Below are 22,044 nucleotides of genomic sequence, written 5' to 3'. Positions count from 1 at the left end.
CGCTACTTATTTCTAAGTTGTTTTTTAAACTCATATTTCTTTGTATCACATTATAATTCATGTAATTTTTTGTACCATTCTGGAGAAACTTTCACAAAATCATAGAAATGTTGGTTAGAAAGGACTTTTGGAGGTTTCCTTGTCCAACTATTCAAAACAGAGCTACTGCCAGCACCAGGTCAGGTCCATTAAGAACTGGTCTAGCTGTGTCTCATCATTCAAAGGATGAAATACTTGAAACTACTTCTTTGGGTGACCTGTCCTATTGCTTACTCATATCTAAATCTCAAGTGTAAAAATAAGTGGTTTGGCTTATGAATTCTCTTCTCTAAATGGTAGCAGTTATTACATTTGTTGGACTTGCAATATGGAAGCATTATCAAGTACCTGAAACCACTAATAATTCATATTTTTTTCCCTAGCCCTTCTGTGCTTGCCAACCTACATGCACGCAGTGGTAAACAGACACTATCTCCAGTCCCAGGGCTACTCAATGGGGAGCATCAGCCTTGAAGACCCCAGTTGTAGACCAAAAATCACATCAACTGAGGTTATATTCAACATTTCATACAGCAACTGTGGTACACGTAGACAGGTTAGTGTCAACACATTTGGGAGAGCTCTGGGCATGGGAATTTAATAGACATTTGGAAAGTTGTCATGGATTGCAAAGAGTGTTGTAGGCCACAGGCATTCAAAACACTGAAAAGGAGCATGTGTTTCTGGAGGCTGAGGTTTGTTAAATATTTCTACTCATCCTTCCCAGAGTACCTATATCCTTCCCTGTACCTATTTCAGAATGATGTTCTAGAGAACAAAAATAGAGGGGAGATTTAAGTGAACAATCCCATCCAGAATGCTTGGGATTTTTCAGTAGGACACATCCTTTCTGACTGCTACTAGGACCTGGCACATACAGAAGTTCACAGTACTCACAGTATTTACAGTGAACATGACCACATGTGGTAATTTAACACTCATTTATGTGTCAAACAGGGCAACAACGAAACGATCACCTACTCCAATGTGATAAAAGTGTCTGCTCCTGGTAGAGTCATCAAGAGGCAAAAGGACCTTCACTTGCACATCAGCTGCAAAATGCTGCAGAACACCTGGGTGAAAGGCATGTACATTGCCAATGACGTCATCGACATCAACGAAACCCAGTATGGCAGATACGACGTGAACTTGACGTTCTACAACTCCTCATCTTTCCAGTGGCCAGTGCATGACTTCCCATACTATGTTGACATGGATCAGAATTTGTTCCTTCAAGCTTCTCTTCACAGCTCTGACCAAAATCTGACGGTATTTGTGGACACATGTGTGGCATCACCTGATTCTAGTGATTTTACAACACTGGTCTATGAACTGACCAAAAGTGGGTAAGAACTTTGTAAAAAATTACTTTAAAAGTGTCTCTATGTGTAGTTCTAAAAGAGCTTAATTTGTGAGAGAGGTGATTTGGGGCCAGTGTACATTGGTTGCAATTCTCAGGGCAAATATGCTTCTGAAACAGCCTTCTGGCAAAGCCTGAATAAAATGCAGAATGACAACCAAACATCATTCAGGAGTTGCAGTCAAGCACTGAGATTTCACTCAAGGAGGCAGTGAGGCAGTGAGGACTGACTTCGTTTCTGAAATAGATGTATGAAATGGAGGGATGTCAATGGCTCTACATTTCTGTACATCATGAGTTTTACAGCATCATAACTGGAATACAAAACTGTCTACTCAAAGAGAAGAGACATTCCTTAGGCTTTTCTTGTTATTCTAGAAGCCTAAACCACTTTGCTTAATTTTATACCAAAGTACATCGAAGCACTAAAGAGAATGCTTATTTAAAAAAACCCAAACTTCTATTAAAATGAGTTTTATGCTTCCAGAGTAGAAAGAGGGAGTTTCTCTATCTGCAACAACTTTCAGGGGCCTCTTTTCAAACAGTTAATCCTGTTGGCAAATGCAAAACTGGCTCTCACCTGAAACACAGAAGCCAGCAGAACCACTAGCCATTTTTCAGCTATTCATGTGTATGCAGAATTTGTTAAGCTATGAAATTTCTCTGCTGTGTACATTTAGTAATTCCTTTTCTTGCTAAAAGCACTTTTTTTTTTTTAAAGCTTTTGATTTCTCTTTTACTTCCTGGTTTTATATCTAACCTTGAAACTTACTGCAAAGAGAGGGTGTAATAGTGCTTCTACTCAAGAGAAGCTGTGAGTTAATAGCTAATCTGTTGATTTTTTTATCTTTCCAGGTGTGCTAGTGATTCTACCTACGTTCTTTTCCCCTCACCACGCAGCGATGTTGCTCGGTTTGGGTTTAACTCTTTCTCATTCGTGAACCGATTCCCGTCAGTTTTCCTGCAGTGTGAGCTGGTGGTGTGCAGGTACCATGACTACTCCTCCCGCTGCTATCAAGGCTGTGTTAGTAGGTTCAAGAGGAATGCAGATTCTTCCCATAAACAAGTGAATGTTGTTATTGGACCTGTGCAGCTTCGGGAAGCTCATGCTGAGAACAGGAACATTGGTAAGTTTAAATATCTTTAATAACGTAAGACTCTGGGTGTTACTGTGTGTTTGCATTTCAGTTCAGACATGAAATTCAGTTCAGCTCTGAAATGTGCCTTTGCTGGTTTATTTACAAATCTGCTATAATTCTTATGGGAGATAATTATTTTTTTAATATATAAAATATTTCTATTAGATTTACAAGCTCTTTCCTTTCTATCATAGTTTATATCCATTCTTTTTTCTGCACATGTCAAATGGCAATTGATTCAGTTCTATGGGAAGAGGGATGAGATGTAACCCATCTCCCTGCTGGATTTATATTAATTTTCCAAAGCTGTCTATGCCTGATTTGCATGTCTGTTATTTATTTACAACCAATCTCTAGGTCCTCTTGGAAGTGCTGTTTCTCAGTGTCCTTTAGCTGCTGTTTCCACTACCAGAAAGCAACATCTTAAGGTCTTTGAGTGTAATCATTACAGACTCCCAGTTTCTCTTTAATTTCTTGCTGCAATCTTTACTTGTTTTGCATGGCCACAGAATCATTTGTGAAATAATGTACATTAAAACAATTTGGTTTCTGATCAGATCCAGATCAGTGCATTTAAACTCAAGTTCTATTTGCTTAATTACCTTTGCAATCAACTAACTCAGGAAAAAAAGTGTAAGTCTCTCTCTGACTCCTTTATGCACAGAGCTGGCCTCTGACATCCAGGCAAAAGGGGAAACTCCGAGCTCAGTGCCTGCTGCCAGCTCCCACGCTCCTCTGGCTGTGATCACTGTGGTGCTGGTAGCTGCCGTTCTCACAGTGGGAGGATTTCTTTGGAAGCGGAAACTGCAGGAGCTCATCCCCTACCAGAAAATGTGAGCGGTAGCTCCAGACATGAAGGTGGAAGGATACTTTCACCAGCCACCTGCTTCGTTATTTGGGTTTGCAATCAGTGTAAAGGGCAGCTCTTACTTGGCTGTTCCACCATTCTGACCATGTTTGAAGATGCATCAAGATTGCACCTGATACCAGGTGCCATGAACTGAACTTATAAAGCAATCTGATTTTAAAATCTAGTCCAAACACCCCTAAGGTGTAAAGAAAGGTTGATTTCTTTCATCCCAGCATTCAAATAAGCATCTTCAGTGCTGGACATTTCAAAGCATTTCAGTTGAACTCCGCATTGAGTGTCTGTCTGAGAAGACTGATTTATGTGACTTGAGAAACAAGAATGGACTTATCTGGCCATTGCTGATATGCAGATGAAACACGTGTAGCACCATAAGATACACTGGAAGTAGTCCAAGAAAAATGTTTCTTTGCAGCAAAAAAATCTCAATAATGAGCCATAAGCAAATATGCTCAGGGGCTTCACATAAGGAATTATTCCTGTACAGTGTTCCTGACTTTGGGCAGGATGGTTCTTCCCAAATTCATATTTCTCTGAGTAAATGTAGGCCATTTATAAGATTTTGTATGGAGGATGAATATAATCCTGGTACATAAATGTGTAATTAAAAAAAGCAGGAAAGAAAATTTGAGCAATTTTTTTTGCGTGTACTTGCAAACATCCCACTTGTGTGTGTGAGCTCATGGCTAACACATTGTCAGGGTCGAGAACATGGCTTCTGACAAAGTGACTTTGCCAAGCAATGATTCCTGTTCTTGTTCTCACACATTTCTACACCTGAATGGGTGGGAGGGAGAGAATGTACATAAGTTCCCATAAGGAAGTGGGACCTGTCTCCTATCCCCATGCGAAAACAAAATAAAAAAACAATAAAAAAAGAAGAATTTGTTTGGAAGAAGCTACTTAATACAGGTGGAAAGGTCACTGGTATTGATTGAGAAATGCCCTTCTTGAGACTTTCCTGTTTTCCAGCCAGCTGTGAAAGAGGTAAGTTCATTTGGAACTGAGCAGTGTCAGATGTGCAAGGTGAGCCAAAGTGGTGACGTATGAGGAAGGTGAGCTGTGCTCTTGGGTGACATCCTGACCTGACAAGGAGGATAAGGGCAGCTCTGACAGGAATCAGCCCTACAGCCTGTACCATTTGTTCCTTCAAGCTGCCTTCTGCTCATGATTCCAGGCAGGCCTCTCGTCACCTCTCCGTGATGTGAAGGGATCACACAAGTAGGGACTGGCACTACACACAGAAAGTGTGAGTTTTTTTCCACACGTGAGGAACAAGGATTGAGGGTCCTCCTCTCCTCTTTGCCTATAGCCACCTTTGGAGGGCAGAGCCCCCCAGGAGGCTCTTCATCTGTTCTCTGGACCAGAGATTGTCCAGGCTTGGAGGAATCCAGCCATCTGCTCAGCACAGCAAGGACTCTCCTGGACCTGGGCTTTCCTAGCTCTATAGAGCAGGACCTTCCCCTCTGCTCTTCCCAGACCTGCTGTATTGTCCTTCCCCTGTTCCTGCTGTGGCCTTGCTGCTGTGGTGTTGCTACCATGCCATCTTGCAGGGTACAGTTTGATGGCACTTTTTTCCACTTCTCCTACTCTCTCAATATTATTTTGACCAGATAAGCGGAAAGATCCCAGGTCTAGATCCTGATGTCTCCAATCCTCACTGTCCCTGTGCTGTTCAGAGCTGAGTTTTCCCATAGCATGTCTGTGCCAGGGTTCCCAGATGGAGAAATACCATGTCTAGATAAAAATGCAAGGTGATAAGAATTACCAAATTCAATGGTTTCCACATTAAATATTGCTGTAGAAAGCTTTGCCAAACTGTTCAGGTGGTAGATATCTCAGATTCATCCTCATTTCTTGCTGTCTCCCTTGATGCTCAGGCATTGGAGTAATGCAGGATTCAAGAAAACTGGGTTTGATGATGAGGAAAGGGTCAGGCTCTAAATGTACGTGTGCCTGGTGAATGATCTTTGTGCCACAAACCTTCCAGCCTGGATTCAGACTACCATCCCTTTGTGGAGAAGTCTGTGGTTATCCTTTTTCCAGTCAGGATACTTTCCTATAGTCATGGGTGAAAGCTGATTAATGCTGTTCATCCTGTCAATGGTTTTCATTTTTACCTTTACAAACCCAGTATGTTTGCAAAGTGCCCTCACAGTTGTCAGCAGAAGAGAAAGTGTTTTCAAAGCTCAGTGTAACTTCTTTGACAGAGTGATGTGCTGGGAAATACCTCAAGCTGCCAGAAGAAGATCTTGAGAACAAAAATGTGTTACTGCAAGACATTTATCTAGCCAGTGGGAAGGCTGAAATACTGTATGGTATTTGCATTAATTAGTTAAGGTTAATTAAAATCTGTTTCCACTATGCAGAGACTGTCTGATAATAAAGATTTCTAGAAATATCTAGATTGTTGAAATGAAGAATTTATTAATGAAAGAGGTAGTGAAGAACTACCAATCAATCAATCAATCAATCTTGATCTTCTACCTGGGCAGCTTAAGACATTTTTTTACGCTTGAATTACCTGGGAATCCCTTTTGTGTTCCCCTTCCTCCTCACCCTTTTTCAGTTATTACAAGAGTTTGGAGAAGAACTGTGATCCATCACTCACTTTTGCTTCACTGAATGCAGTGTTTGATTGGCCAGTCAGATACACAGGATTTTTTCTGCTTCTTGTCAAGGTGTCAAAACCAGAATATGAATAGTGAATACTAGGTGTTGTGTACATATCCTCATTCATGTGGTTATTTGGATAAAGAAGAAACATATTTACCATTCTGAATGTTCACTTTCAAGGCTTCCAAAGTTATCTTTGGCCTCTTGTATCTTTAACTTCCTTCTTCCATTCCAATGATATTAGCTTTTGTGGAAAGACATTTTGGATCACTCTCTTTGCCCCCTGGGCTTTGGTCTTCATGCTTGATGACTGTCCCTGCAGGCAATAAATTTGTATATGACAGCAACTTTAACTGGTGATAATTCCATTCAAGACACGATGGCTGTGGTGGTAGGGATGAGGTGGAGAACAATATTCTGGCTCTTCAGTGTTAGGGTGCTTACCAGCTTCTCTTGTTAAATTGTTAGAAACACAGAAACAGAGGAAAGTAACCACTCTGGCAAGAGAGTGGTGAATGAGAATTAAGCATTATTTCATGTTGTGGAAAAGCCTTGTATTCATTCTTCAAAGAATGACACAGCTGTAACTGTAGCTATGTAAAATTAAACAAGGAATATACTAATACATTTTCTTAATCTGAAGAAATCTGAACATTTTTTCCCCTGATTTGTTGGTTCAAAGGATCAAATGAAATTTTAGAACAAAATTTGTTTTGACTTACGCAATTTGCTTAAGTACGCACAAAATCCACTGATTCTCCCACAGTGTTTGCACAAAAAGTTATCAGTTCACCCTGGTTCTCTGACACTTCCTTGGAATCTGTCAGTGAATTTTGACTTGAATTTTGCCTTGAACTTAAATGTGCCCCAAAATAATAGATTTATACTCGGGCTGAAGCTGTTGACTTCAACTGCGAGGTTCTTCAGAGACTCCCCAGTCATACTTAAACAGGGCCACCAGGTCTGATCTTATTTTATTTGAAGTATGCTGAAGCTTTAGGACATTCATGGCTTCCCAGGGAGACTCGCCACATTAGCTGGCAAGTATCTTGTTTGCTGGAAGAAACCAATTTAAGTATCAAGATTCTACTCTCATCCCAATACCAGTCCAGGAATCTCCTCATGAAAGGAAAACGCTGATATTCATCAGCCAGAATTGAAAGGTGTCTTTGGACAGGAGCTCTATTTTTTTTGGTACAATGATGTGATTGTGAAACCTATGGTAGCATAAATAGTTCCTTCCAGGCAATGGAAAATGTTACTCTTGAGATATTGTCTTTTTGCAAGACCCAGGAAGTTACAAAATATTAAACAACAAATCAAACATATGTTTGTTTCAGATCAGAGGACTGTGGTTGTTTTATTGTTCTCCTGTAGAAAGAGAGACCTGTAGAGCCACTCCCCTTCAGAAATAGAGACTATATATTGTGAAGTCCTCTTTACCATCAATGCCTGGTGAGATGGGTACCACTACGATTTTGACATGGCTACTCTTGTTGAGTCCAGCAGTTCTGGAGGCCAAAACAGGTAAAACACTTAGACTTGTTCCAGGGAACATTAAAAAGTTATAAACACTGCTTGGAGTCCTCTCTGTTTATTCCAAGAGCAGAAATTAGGTTCAGGTTGGTATTGGTTTGGGCAAATGAATAAAGGGGGAATTGGATAAAAGAGATAGCAGAGTTTAGCTCTGCTAAAATGATGAACTAATCTTCAGAGTAGATGATAAGAATGATTTGAACCATTTTGTGGAGTTCATTTTGCGGAGTTCATTTTGCTACCACCAGGTCTTACTCATCTTAGTGCCTTGTAACATTACAAGAATTGTGTCTGTGAGTATGTCATGAATGAGGGATTCTTCCAGTTCCAGAAATCTGATCTAAAAATTATGGTAATATTTATTTCTTTATTTACTTTCAAGATGTATTTTACTCCAGAGTATATGTGTGCACACATATGCTATATATTTAATATTGCTTGTATTATTTGGTTCTTCTTGGTCTTATGTACAATGTAACCAAATATAACATGAAGTTAAGTTTTCACACTCTACCGCTGTGGTTAAATGATGGGTGTCTAAAAATAATGAGAGATTAAATTCTTTTAGTTCAGCTTTTTTTATGGTCATAGAATTTTTCCTTCCATGATTGCTTTCTATCTCCTGAGTAGCTTGGGGACTTTGAGCTAAATAGTTCTCTGTATATCTTAGAATAATTGCTGATGACTTTTCTAATGAGTTATTTAAGCATCATGGTGACAATTTACATTGCCGTCATTCACCTCATCAATTCTCTTCATCTGTCTCCTGCTTTTCTGGTGATAAGTCATCTCACTCCAGCTCCTCTAGTTCTTCTCTCTACTCTCTGCCTCTGTCTCCCAGGGCAGAGTATTTGCTGTATTTATACAATCACAGGCTTTTGTCTTTTTGGTACCTTTGAAGTGTAAGGCAGGACTCAACATATCCAATTTCATCCCCAGCTGATGGTTATGCTCTCACAGTGATGACAGGCCTTGAATGAAAGCAAATAAAACTGGTTTAGGTCGGCTTACATTTCCTAATCCCACTCTGACTTTTTGCCAGGTTTGCTGTTTCACTTCTCAAAAACACTGAGCAGGGTTCAAAAATGTGAGTGTTCAAGTAGGTATTTGAAGGAAAAAGTCAGATATAAGTCAAGGGGCACTTTCATAGCTTTGCCCTTTGAAAGTCATACAAATCATACAAATCATGCCCTTTGAAAGTCATACAATTTTGGTTTGGTCACCATCTTGACTGTACTTCTAGTTCAATAGCAAAGAATTAGGTGCAGTGAAGAAATCCTGGAGCTGTTAACTTTTGAGATTTGTTTTGCTTTGGATGACTTTGTTTTTAATAACAAGGTAAATATGTACTTGGCAGCAAAGTAAAATATAACAAATGCAGCATGCATGCTTTGATTTCCAAAGTGTAATACTGCAAATCTGAAGTTACAACATTTGTTTGCTTGCTTACACCTGGTGGTAAAGCCTTTAATAAACTTTAATAAACTAAATCCAAAAATGGATCTCTAAAATCAGGATTTTCATGCTGGTCACACCGGAATGTCTAAACAAGACATATAAAGCTGAAAAGCAGATGGGCTTTATCTGGATGAATGCAGTAATCAGCTGTATACATGATAGCTTATTTCTTTATTTCAAAATGTAATAACATTTTACTGGTATATAAGAAATAAAGCCACAGAATTCCTACTGAAATCTTTATAATCCTGCTGAGACCATCATCCATTCTGTAGAACATTTGGTGGAATTCTTCCACTAAAATTACTCTTAAAAGCTATAGGATTTGGTTGTGATGTGTGGACTCTAGGTCCTTAAACTTGTCCTAAAAATTTCCTTTCTTGCTTAAATAGTTTGTGCTTAGCCTGCTGCCTAACTTTACTGTAGGGATCTTGCATAAAATATACGTGGCTGATTTTGAGAACTGGAAGAGAGGAACAAAAAACGTACAAATAACCTCTGTCCTCACAGGCACTTAATACTGGGCTGGGCAACACCTCCTAGGGACAACAGGGGAAGAAGAAAGAACAGATACTCCTTACAGTCCCTTCCAGCTTGTTTGCCTGACTGTTTTGTGCTCAATCCCCTCTCTGCCACAGGGCGGTATCTCCAGCTGGTGAACGGAAGGCACCGATGTGAAGGTCGTGTTGAGATCTATTACAGAGGACGGTCGGGGACAGTTTGTGATGACTTCTGGGACCTGGCGGATGCCCAGGTCGTGTGCAGGCAGCTGGGATGTGGCAGGGCCATTGCAGCTCTAGGGAGTGCCTACTTCGGTCCAGGCTCGGGTGACATCGTGCTGGACAACGTGGGGTGCAGAGGAAATGAGGTGTCCTTGTTCCGCTGTAATCACACGGGATGGAGGACACACAACTGTGCCCACTACGAAGATGCTTCTGTCATCTGTTCAGGTACTCCCACATTTCTTTCCCAGCAATCCTGTCCTTTCAGAACCAGCACAGACTCATGTTTTCTCACTACGGTCATATAAAAACTGCACTTGCTCATCCATGCAAAGCACTTAAAAACCCCAAGGATCAGATGTACATTGCCGATATGCAGAACAATTATTCCATCTAATCACCAGGCAGTGGCTAAAAGGAAACAATTCACAATTAGAGGCAAAGCCATGTCTGATAGGCAAAGTTTATCAGGGAGGAATGGGGTTAGGTGAACTCTTAATGGATTAGTTATGGGCAGTAATAGTTTCACAATCACAACCCAGACTGTCATAGCTCACAATTTACTTTGGATCGTTTCCATATTTGTCAAGTCTTCCTTCATTTAGGTCTATTAATGCCCTTTTTCTTTGCAAATATCCATCCATTTTGACTAGTCTTTCACCTTTCTGTTTTCATTTTGCTTTCCCATTAATTTTTAGAAGAATGTAGGTTATTTGTGTCTTACTTTCTCCTGTATTAATAACAGATCATCATGAACTGAGACATGGCTGATAACAACAGACTATTCAGGTGTTTTATACCTGTATCACCGTTTTCCATGTTTCCTTAGAGAGTAAGAGCCTGGAGAGCTGAATCCATGGTAGAAGGAAGTGCTAACAACAGCAGTGTTTTTAACTTAGAAGAAAAGAATAAAAATTGCTACAATACCTCTATTAATCTATGTGTGATCTGTTCAGAGCCTTTTAAAATGCCATTTATTTCTTGCTTGCACTCACAGCTCCAGTGCCTTTTATGGGCTGCATGTATTCAAGAGATGATTCAGCCTGGTCCATTCCTGCCCTTGCACCAAGCACCATCCCAAGACCACTGTTCCTGGGGATGTCCTGATCCTCCGCAGAAGGGCATTCACAATGGTGAAAGGTCCAAGCCCTGCTGCTGTCAGCAGCCCCACATCTACCCCCTCCATTCCAGGAGCCTGGTAGAGTCTATGGCTGTGCCTGGGCTCTGGTGTCCTGGGGCTGGGAGCAGATGCCACACCAGAACCTTACCCTGCTTACCATCTGGAAATACCACTTCCAAGAAAAAGTTTAAATTGGCTGTTACCCACTTCCATTCAACCCATTGACCCCAGACAAGATGGACAATGCCATCAGAGTAATTGTTCTTGGTTTCACTTCATCCTTGAGGAACTGGGCTTGTAGCTACCACACAGACATACCCATTGCACAGTGCTCATGTGTAGGGTGTTCTTCTTTTTTCACAGAAGAGTCTGATCCAACATCAACAGATACAACAACCTCAACACTGGAGACAACCACTCCAGTGGAGTCAATCACAGAAGGGACAACACTCACAGAACCAGCATCAAGAGTCCTCATGGAGGAGATGACATCCCTGGGGCAGATGACCACAACAGAATTAACAACCAACACAGGGGAGGCGACAGTGCCAATGACAACCCTAGAGGTGACAACCACCACACTACTCATGACTTCCACAGGAGAGACGTCCACTTCACCAGAGATGACCACTGCAGGGTCATCCCCTGCCCCGTCGTCCACACTGTCTGGTACAATCACTACAGCAAGAGTGGACACCACAGTAGAGGAGAGCACAGCAGGTAACCCTGTCCCCTGTCATTCACTATTCTCTTCAGTGTCCCTGGACTTCCTTCCCAGACCTGATTGCTCTGCAGGGGCACTCCCAAAATGACAGGAGAGAGTTCCATGCTCTCTTCCCCCATTAATTGTCTAGCTCTGCTTTTCATGTCCATTTCCATATCCATTGCCATTGCATTAATGACCTCCTTCGCAGGAGCATCCAGCCTACCATTTCCGACCACCACAGTAGCATCCACTAGCACACCAGAGGTGTCCACCTCAGCAGAGATGACCACCTCAGCAGAGATGACCAGCACAGTAGCATCCACTAGCACACCAGAGGTGTCCACCTCAGCAGAGATGACCAGCACAGCAGAGATGACCACATCCACAAAGATGATAACCTCACCAGAGATGACCACCTCAGAGACAACAGCTAGAAAAGCAGGTTGGAGTGCATCAGGTAACCCTGTCATCTCTCAAATACTGGTCTCCTTAGTGCTCCTGATCTCTTTACTGAGTGACTCTAACCCCTGCCATGTGTCCCGCTGGTGGGTTTTGATGCCCTCCCTTCGTACATGTGGGGCAAAGCAGCAAGTTTGGGATTTTCTGCTGCCTTGTGAGGTGAGCATGTGCCAAGCAAAAGCCCCTTTTGTGCATTGAGAGCACAGCAGGCTCTCCTGACCTGCAGGAATGGAACTTCAGAGAGGTGGGAAAAAGCAGGACTGAGGGATCACAGAGCTGGAAGGCTGGAGGAGGACTCGGGGTACTTTGGGCTCGTGTCTCTATGAGAAATGATGGGACAGAGCTACGCCCTCTCTACTGGCATTGACAATCCAGCCTTGCTTATCATATCAAAGGCTGTGGCCATTGTAAGAATTACCTCCCTAGCAGGAAAGTACATGCCAGTGCAGATCATCAGGACCACCTCATCAGAGATGACAACCTCAGCAGAGAAGACCACTACAGCACCGATTGCAACAGAGGAGGAGAGCACAGAAGGTAACCCAGTCCACTCTTGTTCCCTGTTCACTGTGTGAAACAGAAAAAGTCAAGATGCTCATTTCAGAGGAGTGAAAGAACTCTGCAGGATGTCATAGGAGTCATAGGACAGGGGCTCCTAGAAAATGGGCTACTCTGAGCTGCATGACATGTGCCAACTCTCTTTGGAACCTTTGGCATTGACACCAAATTCTTCCTTGCATCCATAGCTCCAGTGCCCACCAGAGCCAGGCCATATTCCACAGGTAAGTCCAGCCCCCAGCCCCATCGCTGGCCTTGCAGCAGCCACGCAGGCTCCCTGTTGCAGTGGCCCCTGTGGGGACAGCAGAGTGCCGGGCTGGAGTGAGCTCGTCCTTGTGCCTTGTGCCGTGTGCCAGGGGCCAGCGTGCGGCTGTCGGGCGGCAGGAACGGCTGCGAGGGCCGCGTGGAGCTGTACGACGGCAGCACGTGGGGGACCGTGTGTGACGACCAGTGGGACCTGCAGGATGCCCAGGTGGTGTGCCGGCAGCTGGGCTGTGGCCAGCCCATGGCTGCGCTGGACACTGCGCACTTCGGCCTGGGCTCCGGCCGCATCTTCCTGGACGACGTGCAGTGCCGCGGGGACGAGCCCTCCCTGCAGATGTGCCGGCACAACGGCTGGGGCGTGCACAACTGCAGGCACGTGGAGGATGCCGGTGTCATCTGTGCAGGTGAGTGGCCAGCAGACACCACCAGCTCTCCAGCAGGTCACACCGGATGTTTTAGGTGTCATCCATTGGAAGCAGCCATGCCGAGCCAGGGCAGAGAGGAGAGGCTGGGGTCTTCTGCTGCCTGGTGCTAAAACACGTGTCATGCAAAATGCCCATTTTTGTAAAGAGAGGGCAGAGCAGGCTCTCCTGTCTCACAGGTGGAGGTGCTCCATGCGGTTGCAAAGAGCAGGTTTGTGGGATCACAGCATGGGCTGCACTGGGGATATGTCAGGCTGGTGTCTGGATAGGTCAATGGCAGGACCTCCATGACCTTTCCTCACTTTAGTCCTTGAGCCTAGCCTTTCCATGTCCATGTCCATCCCCTGCCACAAGCTTGCTGCCTTTAGTGCTCTTTCATTCACTCTGTCTTTCTCCTTGCAGCCGCCAATCCAACCCCTCCTGCTCAATGGCCGTACACAACAGGTAATTCCTGTCCCCCAGCATCTTCCTGGTTTTACAGGGAGCCCCATCCTGGCACAAGAGGAGAAGAGAGGGGGCCTGCTGGGCTGAGCCTGCTCAATGCAGTGTTGCTGGTTCTTCCTGCCCATGGCAAAGGGTCTTGTCATTTGAGGGCTTCTGCCAGGGAGGATCTGAGCCCCGCAGAAGGGCAGGTGCAATGGTGCTGAGTCCAAGCCCTGGTCTGCCAGACACTCCACGGCTCCTGGCTGTAGGGCAGCAAGTATGAAGTGGATTGGAGCAATCCCTTCCCTCAAGCCCATGTGCTTGCCAGGCTGCCCAAGACCCAGGTATCTGTCCTGATGCCATGTCATGGCTATTGCTTTGCAACCATCAAGCAGAGCTGCCTAGTCCCTCATGGATACCCTCTCAGGCCCCATAGATTCAAACATCTGCAGGGTGCATGAGTGGTACCCCTCAGGGGATGTCCCATGATCATGGTGTGTGGAAAGGCCTTTTCAGCAAATGCCCCCAATGCTCTGAGCAGCTCCCAGTACCCCCAGGTTGTTTGCACAGGATTCCCCAGCAGCTCCTTGCTCATGATGCATCAGCCTTCTACAAACCAGGGGTCTTTGTTGTGTCAATAGCCTTCTTCAGTCTCTTTAGATCTGCACACCTCAAATCAAAGTTACTGTGGCCAAATCTCCAAAAGAGTTGTGGAGGTGGCAGCTGTGGATGTTGGGGAGCTGGAACCCTGATGTTGTGCCTTGTGCCGTGTGCCAGGGGCCAGCGTGCGGCTGTCGGGCGGCAGGAACGGCTGCGAGGGCCGCGTGGAGCTGTACGACGGCAGCACGTGGGGGACCGTGTGTGACGACCAGTGGGACCTGCAGGATGCCCAGGTGGTGTGCCGGCAGCTGGGCTGTGGCCAGCCCGTGGACGCCCCGCACAGCGCTCGCTTCGGCCTGGGCTCCGGCCGCATCTTCCTGGACGACGTGCAGTGCCGCGGGGACGAGCCCTCCCTGCAGATGTGCCGGCACAACGGCTGGGGCGTGCACAACTGTGCACATGTGGAGGATGCCGGTGTCATCTGTGCAGGTGAGTGGCCAGCAGACACCAAGGCCTTTGTGTGCATCATTCTAGGAGGGTTCTGGGTCTGTTCTCTGGGAACAGCCATGCTGAGTTCCTCTGGTACAGCCAGGGCAGAGATGAGCCTTGGTGTCTTCTGCCTCCTGGGGTTGAAGCCTGAGTGATGAATAATCCCCATTTTTGCTCAGAGAGGGGACACCAGATTTTCCACACTTCCTGCTGTAGGCACTAAATGAGGGTGTAAAGAGCTGGAGTGCAGGATTGTTCTTTGGGGAGGATGGGGCATGACTGGCAACAGGTCAGGCTGGTATCAGGATAGGAGCAAAGGCAGGAACCAAGCTCTCTTCCCCCTTTAGTCCTGCACCATGAATTCTCATGTCCATGTCCATGTCCACGTACAAGTCCATACACTGCCACAAGACTGAAGCATTCACTGCCATTGCATTCACTCCCTCTTATTCCTTCCAGCTGCCAATCCAACCCCTCCTGCTCAATGGCCGCTCACAACAGGTAAGTCCTGCTCACCCAGCTTATGTCCAGTTTTGCGGTGAGGCCCAACCTGGCACAAGAAGAGAACAGGGGAGTCCAATGGGGCTGATCCTGCTCAGTGCAAGGCTGCTGGTCCCCTCTTCCCATGGCTACTCCAGGCTACATGAGTGGTCCCCCAAAGAGGTTGATTCATTCTCAAGGGCTGCAAAGGGTTTTTCTGGAAATGCCTCAGTGAATCAATGACTTCTGCACCCAGGAAGCTTCAACAGGACACCACCAGGTGCCTGGACAGGTGTAGACTGATGTCTGAATGCCTGAAGTCTATCCGCAGTTAGAATCCCCCACCAAGCCACTTTGGCTCTGCACTACCCCAGCTCATGGTCACTGGGGCAAAATCTGCAAAACAGTTGGGAAGTCTGGGGCTCCGGGAGTGGGGTCGGTGGAAACCTGACCTTGTGCCTTGTGCCAGGGGCCAGCGTGCGGCTGTCGGGCGGCAGGAACGGCTGCGAGGGCCGCGTGGAGCTGTACGACGGCAGCACGTGGGGGACCGTGTGTGACGACCAGTGGGACCTGCAGGATGCCCAGGTGGTGTGCCGGCAGCTGGGCTGTGGCCAGCCCGTGGACGCCCCGCACAGCGCTCGCTTCGGCCTGGGCTCCGGCCGCATCTTCCTGGACGACGTGCAGTGCCGCGGGGACGAGCCCTCCCTGCAGATGTGCCGGCACAACGGCTGGGGCGTGCACAACTGTGGGCACATGGAGGATGCCGGTGTCATCTGTGCAGGTGAGTGGCCAGCAGACACCAAAGGCCCTTGTGTGCACCATTCTAAGAGGGTTCCGGGTCTGTCCTCTGAGAACGACCAAGATGAGCTCCCCTGGTACAGCTAGGGCTGAGCTGAGGCTGGGGTCTTCTGCCGCCTTGGGCTGAAGTTGATGTCATGCACAAACCCCGTTTTTGCTCAGAGATGGAACAGCAGGCTCCCCACACCTCCTGCTCTTGGCGTCCAGTGAGGGGCAAAGGGCAAGATTGAGGGAGGATGGGGCAGGACTGGGAGCAAGTCAGGCTGCAGTCAGGTTGAGAAAGTAGTAGGAAAGAGCTCCACCCTCTCCTGGCATTAGTTCTCCAGCTCTGCTTTTCATTTCCATTGCCATTGAACTCATCACGTCCCCAACAGAGACATCCAGCCCTCTGGAAATGATCACCACACAGCCATCCCCTGCCACACCCAAGGTGTCCACCCCAGCACTGGCAACCACCACAGAGACAATGGCTACCACAGCAAAGAGCAGCACACCAGGTAACCCCGTCTGCTCTCACTCACTGCTCTCCCTACTGCTCCTGATCTCCTTCCTCTCCCAGAGCTGATTGCACTGCACGGAGTCTCCCAGCCCTGGGCCTCACCACTTAGGCCACCACAAACTAAAGTGAGGGTGCAAATACAGCATGAGGAAGAGCTGGCGAATGGGGCAGCTGTGCTTTGAGTCCAGGAGCTCTGCAGCCAGTGCTGGCTCAATGAAACTCTTTGCAGAGGGATTGCCTCTCACTGCAACCAGCAGCAACATGTTCTTTCTGCCTTAAGCGCCTCAATTCCTGCATGGCTACTACCAGAACGATTTGCTAGACATGCTCTGGCAATGGGGATGTGGCTGCAGGAAAGGAAGCTACTGCCTTAAATGGTTTGAAATTCAGGAGAGGTCTCTGTATGCACAGGGCTCCTGTGTGAAACAGAGAAGTCAAGATGCTCATTTCAGAGGAGTGAAAGAACTCTGCAGGATGTCATAGGAGTCATAGGACAGGGGCTCCTAGAAAATGGGCTACTCTGAGCTGCATGACATGTGCCAACTCTCTTTGGAACCTTTGGCATTGACACCAAATTCTTCCTTGCATCCATAGCTCCAGTGCCCACCAGAGCCAGGCCATATTCCACAGGTAAGTCCAGCCCCCAGCCCCATCGCTGGCCTTGCAGCAGCCACGCAGGCTCCCTGTTGCAGTGGCCCCTGTGGGGACAGCAGAGTGCCGGGCTGGAGTGAGCTCGTCCTTGTGCCTTGTGCCGTGTGCCAGGGGCCAGCGTGCGGCTGTCGGGCGGCAGGAACGGCTGCGAGGGCCGCGTGGAGCTGTACGACGGCAGCACGTGGGGGACGGTGTGTGACGACCAGTGGGACCTGCAGGATGCCCAGGTGGTGTGCCGGCAGCTGGGCTGTGGCCAGCCCATGGCTGCGCTGGACACTGCGCACTTCGGCCTGGGCTCCGGCCGCATCTTCCTGGACGACGTGCAGTGCCGCGGGGACGAGCCCTCCCTGCAGATGTGCCGGCACAACGGCTGGGGCGTGCACAACTGCAGGCACGTGGAGGATGCCGGTGTCATCTGTGCAGGTGAGTGGCCAGCAGACACCACCAGCTCTCCAGCAGGTCACACCGGATGTTTTAGGTGTCATCCATTGGAAGCAGCCATGCCGAGCCAGGGCAGAGAGGAGAGGCTGGGGTCTTCTGCTGCCTGGTGCTAAAACACGTGTCATGCAAAATGCCCATTTTTGTAAAGAGAGGGCAGAGCAGGCTCTCCTGTCTCACAGGTGGAGGTGCTCCATGCGGTTGCAAAGAGCAGGTTTGTGGGATCACAGCATGGGCTGCACTGGGGATATGTCAGGCTGGTGTCTGGATAGGTCAATGGCAGGACCTCCATGACCTTTCCTCACTTTAGTCCTTGAGCCTAGCCTTTCCATGTCCATGTCCATCCCCTGCCACAAGCTTGCTGCCTTTAGTGCTCTTTCATTCACTCTGTCTTTCTCCTTGCAGCCGCCAATCCAACCCCTCCTGCTCAATGGCCGTACACAACAGGTAATTCCTGTCCCCCAGCATCTTCCTGGTTTTACAGGGAGCCCCATCCTGGCACAAGAGGAGAAGAGAGGGGGCCTGCTGGGCTGAGCCTGCTCAATGCAGTGTTGCTGGTTCTTCCTGCCCATGGCAAAGGGTCTTGTCATTTGAGGGCTTCTGCCAGGGAGGATCTGAGCCCCGCAGAAGGGCAGGTGCAATGGTGCTGAGTCCAAGCCCTGGTCTGCCAGACACTCCACGGCTCCTGGCTGTAGGGCAGCAAGTATGAAGTGGATTGGAGCAATCCCTTCCCTCAAGCCCATGTGCTTGCCAGGCTGCCCAAGACCCAGGTATCTGTCCTGATGCCATGTCATGGCTATTGCTTTGCAACCATCAAGCAGAGCTGCCTAGTCCCTCATGGATACCCTCTCAGGCCCCATAGATTCAAACATCTGCAGGGTGCATGAGTGGTACCCCTCAGGGGATGTCCCATGATCATGGTGTGTGGAAAGGCCTTTTCAGCAAATGCCCCCAATGCTCTGAGCAGCTCCCAGTACCCCCAGGTTGTTTGCACAGGATTCCCCAGCAGCTCCTTGCTCATGATGCATCAGCCTTCTACAAACCAGGGGTCTTTGTTGTGTCAATAGCCTTCTTCAGTCTCTTTAGATCTGCACACCTCAAATCAAAGTTACTGTGGCCAAATCTCCAAAAGAGTTGTGGAGGTGGCAGCTGTGGATGTTGGGGAGCTGGAACCCTGATGTTGTGCCTTGTGCCGTGTGCCAGGGGCCAGCGTGCGGCTGTCGGGCGGCAGGAACGGCTGCGAGGGCCGCGTGGAGCTGTACGACGGCAGCACGTGGGGGACCGTGTGTGACGACCAGTGGGACCTGCAGGATGCCCAGGTGGTGTGCCGGCAGCTGGGCTGTGGCCAGCCCGTGGACGCCCCGCACAGCGCTCGCTTCGGCCTGGGCTCCGGCCGCATCTTCCTGGACGACGTGCAGTGCCGCGGGGACGAGCCCTCCCTGCAGATGTGCCGGCACAACGGCTGGGGCGTGCACAACTGTGGGCACATGGAGGATGCCGGTGTCATCTGTGCAGGTGAGTGGCCAGCAGACACCAAGGCCTTTGTGTGCATCATTCTAGGAGGGTTCTGGGTCTGTTCTCTGGGAACAGTCATGCTGAGTTCCTCTGGTACAGCCAGGGCAGAGATGAGCCTTGGTGTCTTCTGCCTCCTGGGGTTGAAGCCTGAGTGATGAATAATCCCCATTTTTGCTCAGAGAGGGGACACCAGATTTTCCACACTTCCTGCTGTAGGCACTAAATGAGGGTGTAAAGAGCTGGAGTGCAGGATTGTTCTTTGGGGAGGATGGGGCATGACTGGCAACAGGTCAGGCTGGTATCAGGATAGGAGCAAAGGCAGGAACCAAGCTCTCTTCCCCCTTTAGTCCTGCACCATGAATTCTCATGTCCATGTCCATGTCCACGTACAAGTCCATACACTGCCACAAGACTGAAGCATTCACTGCCATTGCATTCACTCCCTCTTATTCCTTCCAGCTGCCAATCCAACCCCTCCTGCTCAATGGCCGCTCACAACAGGTAAGTCCTGCTCACCCAGCTTATGTCCAGTTTTGCGGTGAGGCCCAACCTGGCACAAGAAGAGAACATGGGGAGTCCAATGGGGCTGATCCTGCTCAGTGCAAGGCTGCTGGTCCCCTCTTCCCATGGCTACTCCAGGCTACATGAGTGGTCCCCCAAAGAGGTTGATTCATTCTCAAGGGCTGCAAAGGGTTTTTCTGGAAATGCCTCAGTGAATCAATGACTTCTGCACCCAGGAAGCTTCAACAGGACACCACCAGGTGCCTGGACAGGTGTAGACTGATGTCTGAATGCCTGAAGTCTATCCGCAGTTAGAATCCCCCACCAAGCCACTTTGGCTCTGCACTACCCCAGCTCATGGTCACTGGGGCAAAATCTGCAAAACAGTTGGGAAGTCTGGGGCTCCGGGAGTGGGGTCGGTGGAAACCTGACCTTGTGCCTTGTGCCAGGGGCCAGCGTGCGGCTGTTGGGCGGCAGGAACGGCTGCGAGGGCCGCGTGGAGCTGTACGACGGCAGCACGTGGGGGACCGTGTGTGACGACCAGTGGGACCTGCAGGATGCCCAGGTGGTGTGCCGGCAGCTGGGCTGTGGCCAGCCCGTGGACGCCCCGCACAGCGCTCGCTTCGGCCTGGGCTCCGGCCGCATCTTCCTGGACGACGTGCAGTGCCGCGGGGACGAGCCCTCCCTGCAGATGTGCCGGCACAACGGCTGGGGCGTGCACAACTGTGGGCACATGGAGGATGCCGGTGTCATCTGTGCAGGTGAGTGGCCAGCAGACACCAAAGGCCCTTGTGTGCACCATTCTAAGAGGGTTCCGGGTCTGTCCTCTGAGAACGACCGAGATGAGCTCCCCTGGTACAGCTAGGGCTGAGCTGAGGCTGGGGTCTTCTGCCGCCTTGGGCTGAAGTTGATGTCATGCACAAACCCCGTTTTTGCTCAGAGATGGAACAGCAGGCTCCCCACACCTCCTGCTCTTGGCGTCCAGTGAGGGGCAAAGGGCAAGATTGAGGGAGGATGGGGCAGGACTGGGAGCAAGTCAGGCTGCAGTCAGGTTGAGAAAGTAGTAGGAAAGAGCTCCACCCTCTCCTGGCATTAGTTCTCCAGCTCTGCTTTTCATTTCCATTGCCATTGAACTCATCACGTCCCCAACAGAGACATCCAGCCCTCTGGAAATGATCACCACACAGCCATCCCCTGCCACACCCAAGGTGTCCACCCCAGCACTGGCAACCACCACAGAGACAATGGCTACCACAGCAAAGAGCAGCACACCAGGTAACCCCGTCTGCTCTCACTCACTGCTCTCCCTACTGCTCCTGATCTCCTTCCTCTCCCAGAGCTGATTGCACTGCACGGAGTCTCCCAGCCCTGGGCCTCACCACTTAGGCCACCACAAACTAAAGTGAGGGTGCAAATACAGCATGAGGAAGAGCTGGCGAATGGGGCAGCTGTGCTTTGAGTCCAGGAGCTCTGCAGCCAGTGCTGGCTCAATGAAACTCTTTGCAGAGAGATTGCCTCTCACTGCAACCAGCAGCAACATGTTCTTTCTGCCTTAAGCGCCTCAATTCCTGCATGGCTACTACCAGAACGATTTGCTAGACATGCTCTGGCAATGGGGATGTGGCTGCAGGAAAGGAAGCTACTGCCTTAAATGGTTTGAAATTCAGGAGAGGTCTCTGTATGCACAGGGCTCCTGTGTGAAACAGAGAAGTCAAGATGCTCATTTCAGAGGAGTGAAAGAACTCTGCAGGATGTCATAGGAGTCATAGAACAGGGGCTCCTAGAAAATAGGCTACTCTGAGCTGCATGACATGTGCCAACTCTCTTTGGAACCTTTGGCATTGACACCAAATTCTTCCTTGCATCCATAGCTCCAGTGCCCACCAGAGCCAGGCCATATTCCACAGGTAAGTCCAGCCCCCAGCCCCATCGCTGGCCTTGCAGCAGCCACGCAGGCTCCCTGTTGCAGTGGCCCCTGTGGGGACAGCAGAGTGCCGGGCTGGAGTGAGCTCGTCCTTGTGCCTTGTGCCGTGTGCCAGGGGCCAGCGTGCGGCTGTCGGGCGGCAGGAACGGCTGCGAGGGCCGCGTGGAGCTGTACGACGGCAGCACGTGGGGGACCGTGTGTGACGACCAGTGGGACCTGCAGGATGCCCAGGTGGTGTGCCGGCAGCTGGGCTGTGGCCAGCCCATGGCTGCGCTGGACACTGCGCACTTCGGCCTGGGCTCCGGCCGCATCTTCCTGGACGACGTGCAGTGCCGCGGGGACGAGCCCTCCCTGCAGATGTGCCGGCACAACGGCTGGGGCGTGCACAACTGTGCACATGTGGAGGATGCCGGTGTCATCTGTGCAGGTGAGTGGCCAGCAGACACCACAGGCCTGTGC

At 48.8% G+C, this 22,044-nt stretch overlaps 1 protein-coding gene across 1 annotated transcript in view; it reads left to right on the top strand.

The window, feature by feature from the left end:
• Window positions 1-22,044, top strand: part of LOC116447386 (deleted in malignant brain tumors 1 protein-like) — a 28,154-nt gene that overhangs the window by 989 nt on the left and 5,121 nt on the right. Inside the window, 22 exon segments of the mRNA XM_032116520.1 lie at window positions 423-595; window positions 997-1,385; window positions 2,255-2,526; window positions 9,655-9,966; window positions 11,222-11,674; window positions 11,677-12,021; window positions 12,770-12,805; window positions 12,938-13,249; window positions 13,670-13,711; window positions 14,468-14,779; window positions 15,239-15,280; window positions 15,729-16,040; window positions 16,432-16,554; window positions 17,151-17,186; window positions 17,319-17,630; window positions 18,051-18,092; window positions 18,849-19,160; window positions 19,620-19,661; window positions 20,111-20,422; window positions 20,814-20,936; window positions 21,533-21,568; window positions 21,701-22,012. Of these exon segments, the coding sequence (XP_031972411.1) occupies window positions 423-595; window positions 997-1,385; window positions 2,255-2,526; window positions 9,655-9,966; window positions 11,222-11,674; window positions 11,677-12,021; window positions 12,770-12,805; window positions 12,938-13,249; window positions 13,670-13,711; window positions 14,468-14,779; window positions 15,239-15,280; window positions 15,729-16,040; window positions 16,432-16,554; window positions 17,151-17,186; window positions 17,319-17,630; window positions 18,051-18,092; window positions 18,849-19,160; window positions 19,620-19,661; window positions 20,111-20,422; window positions 20,814-20,936; window positions 21,533-21,568; window positions 21,701-22,012 (4,650 nt within the window).

This window comes from Corvus moneduloides, chromosome 8, assembly GCF_009650955.1.
Source record: "Corvus moneduloides isolate bCorMon1 chromosome 8, bCorMon1.pri, whole genome shotgun sequence".
NCBI classification, from domain to species: Eukaryota; Metazoa; Chordata; class Aves; order Passeriformes; family Corvidae; genus Corvus; species Corvus moneduloides.
This window is presented reverse-complemented; position numbering and strand designations above follow the sequence as displayed.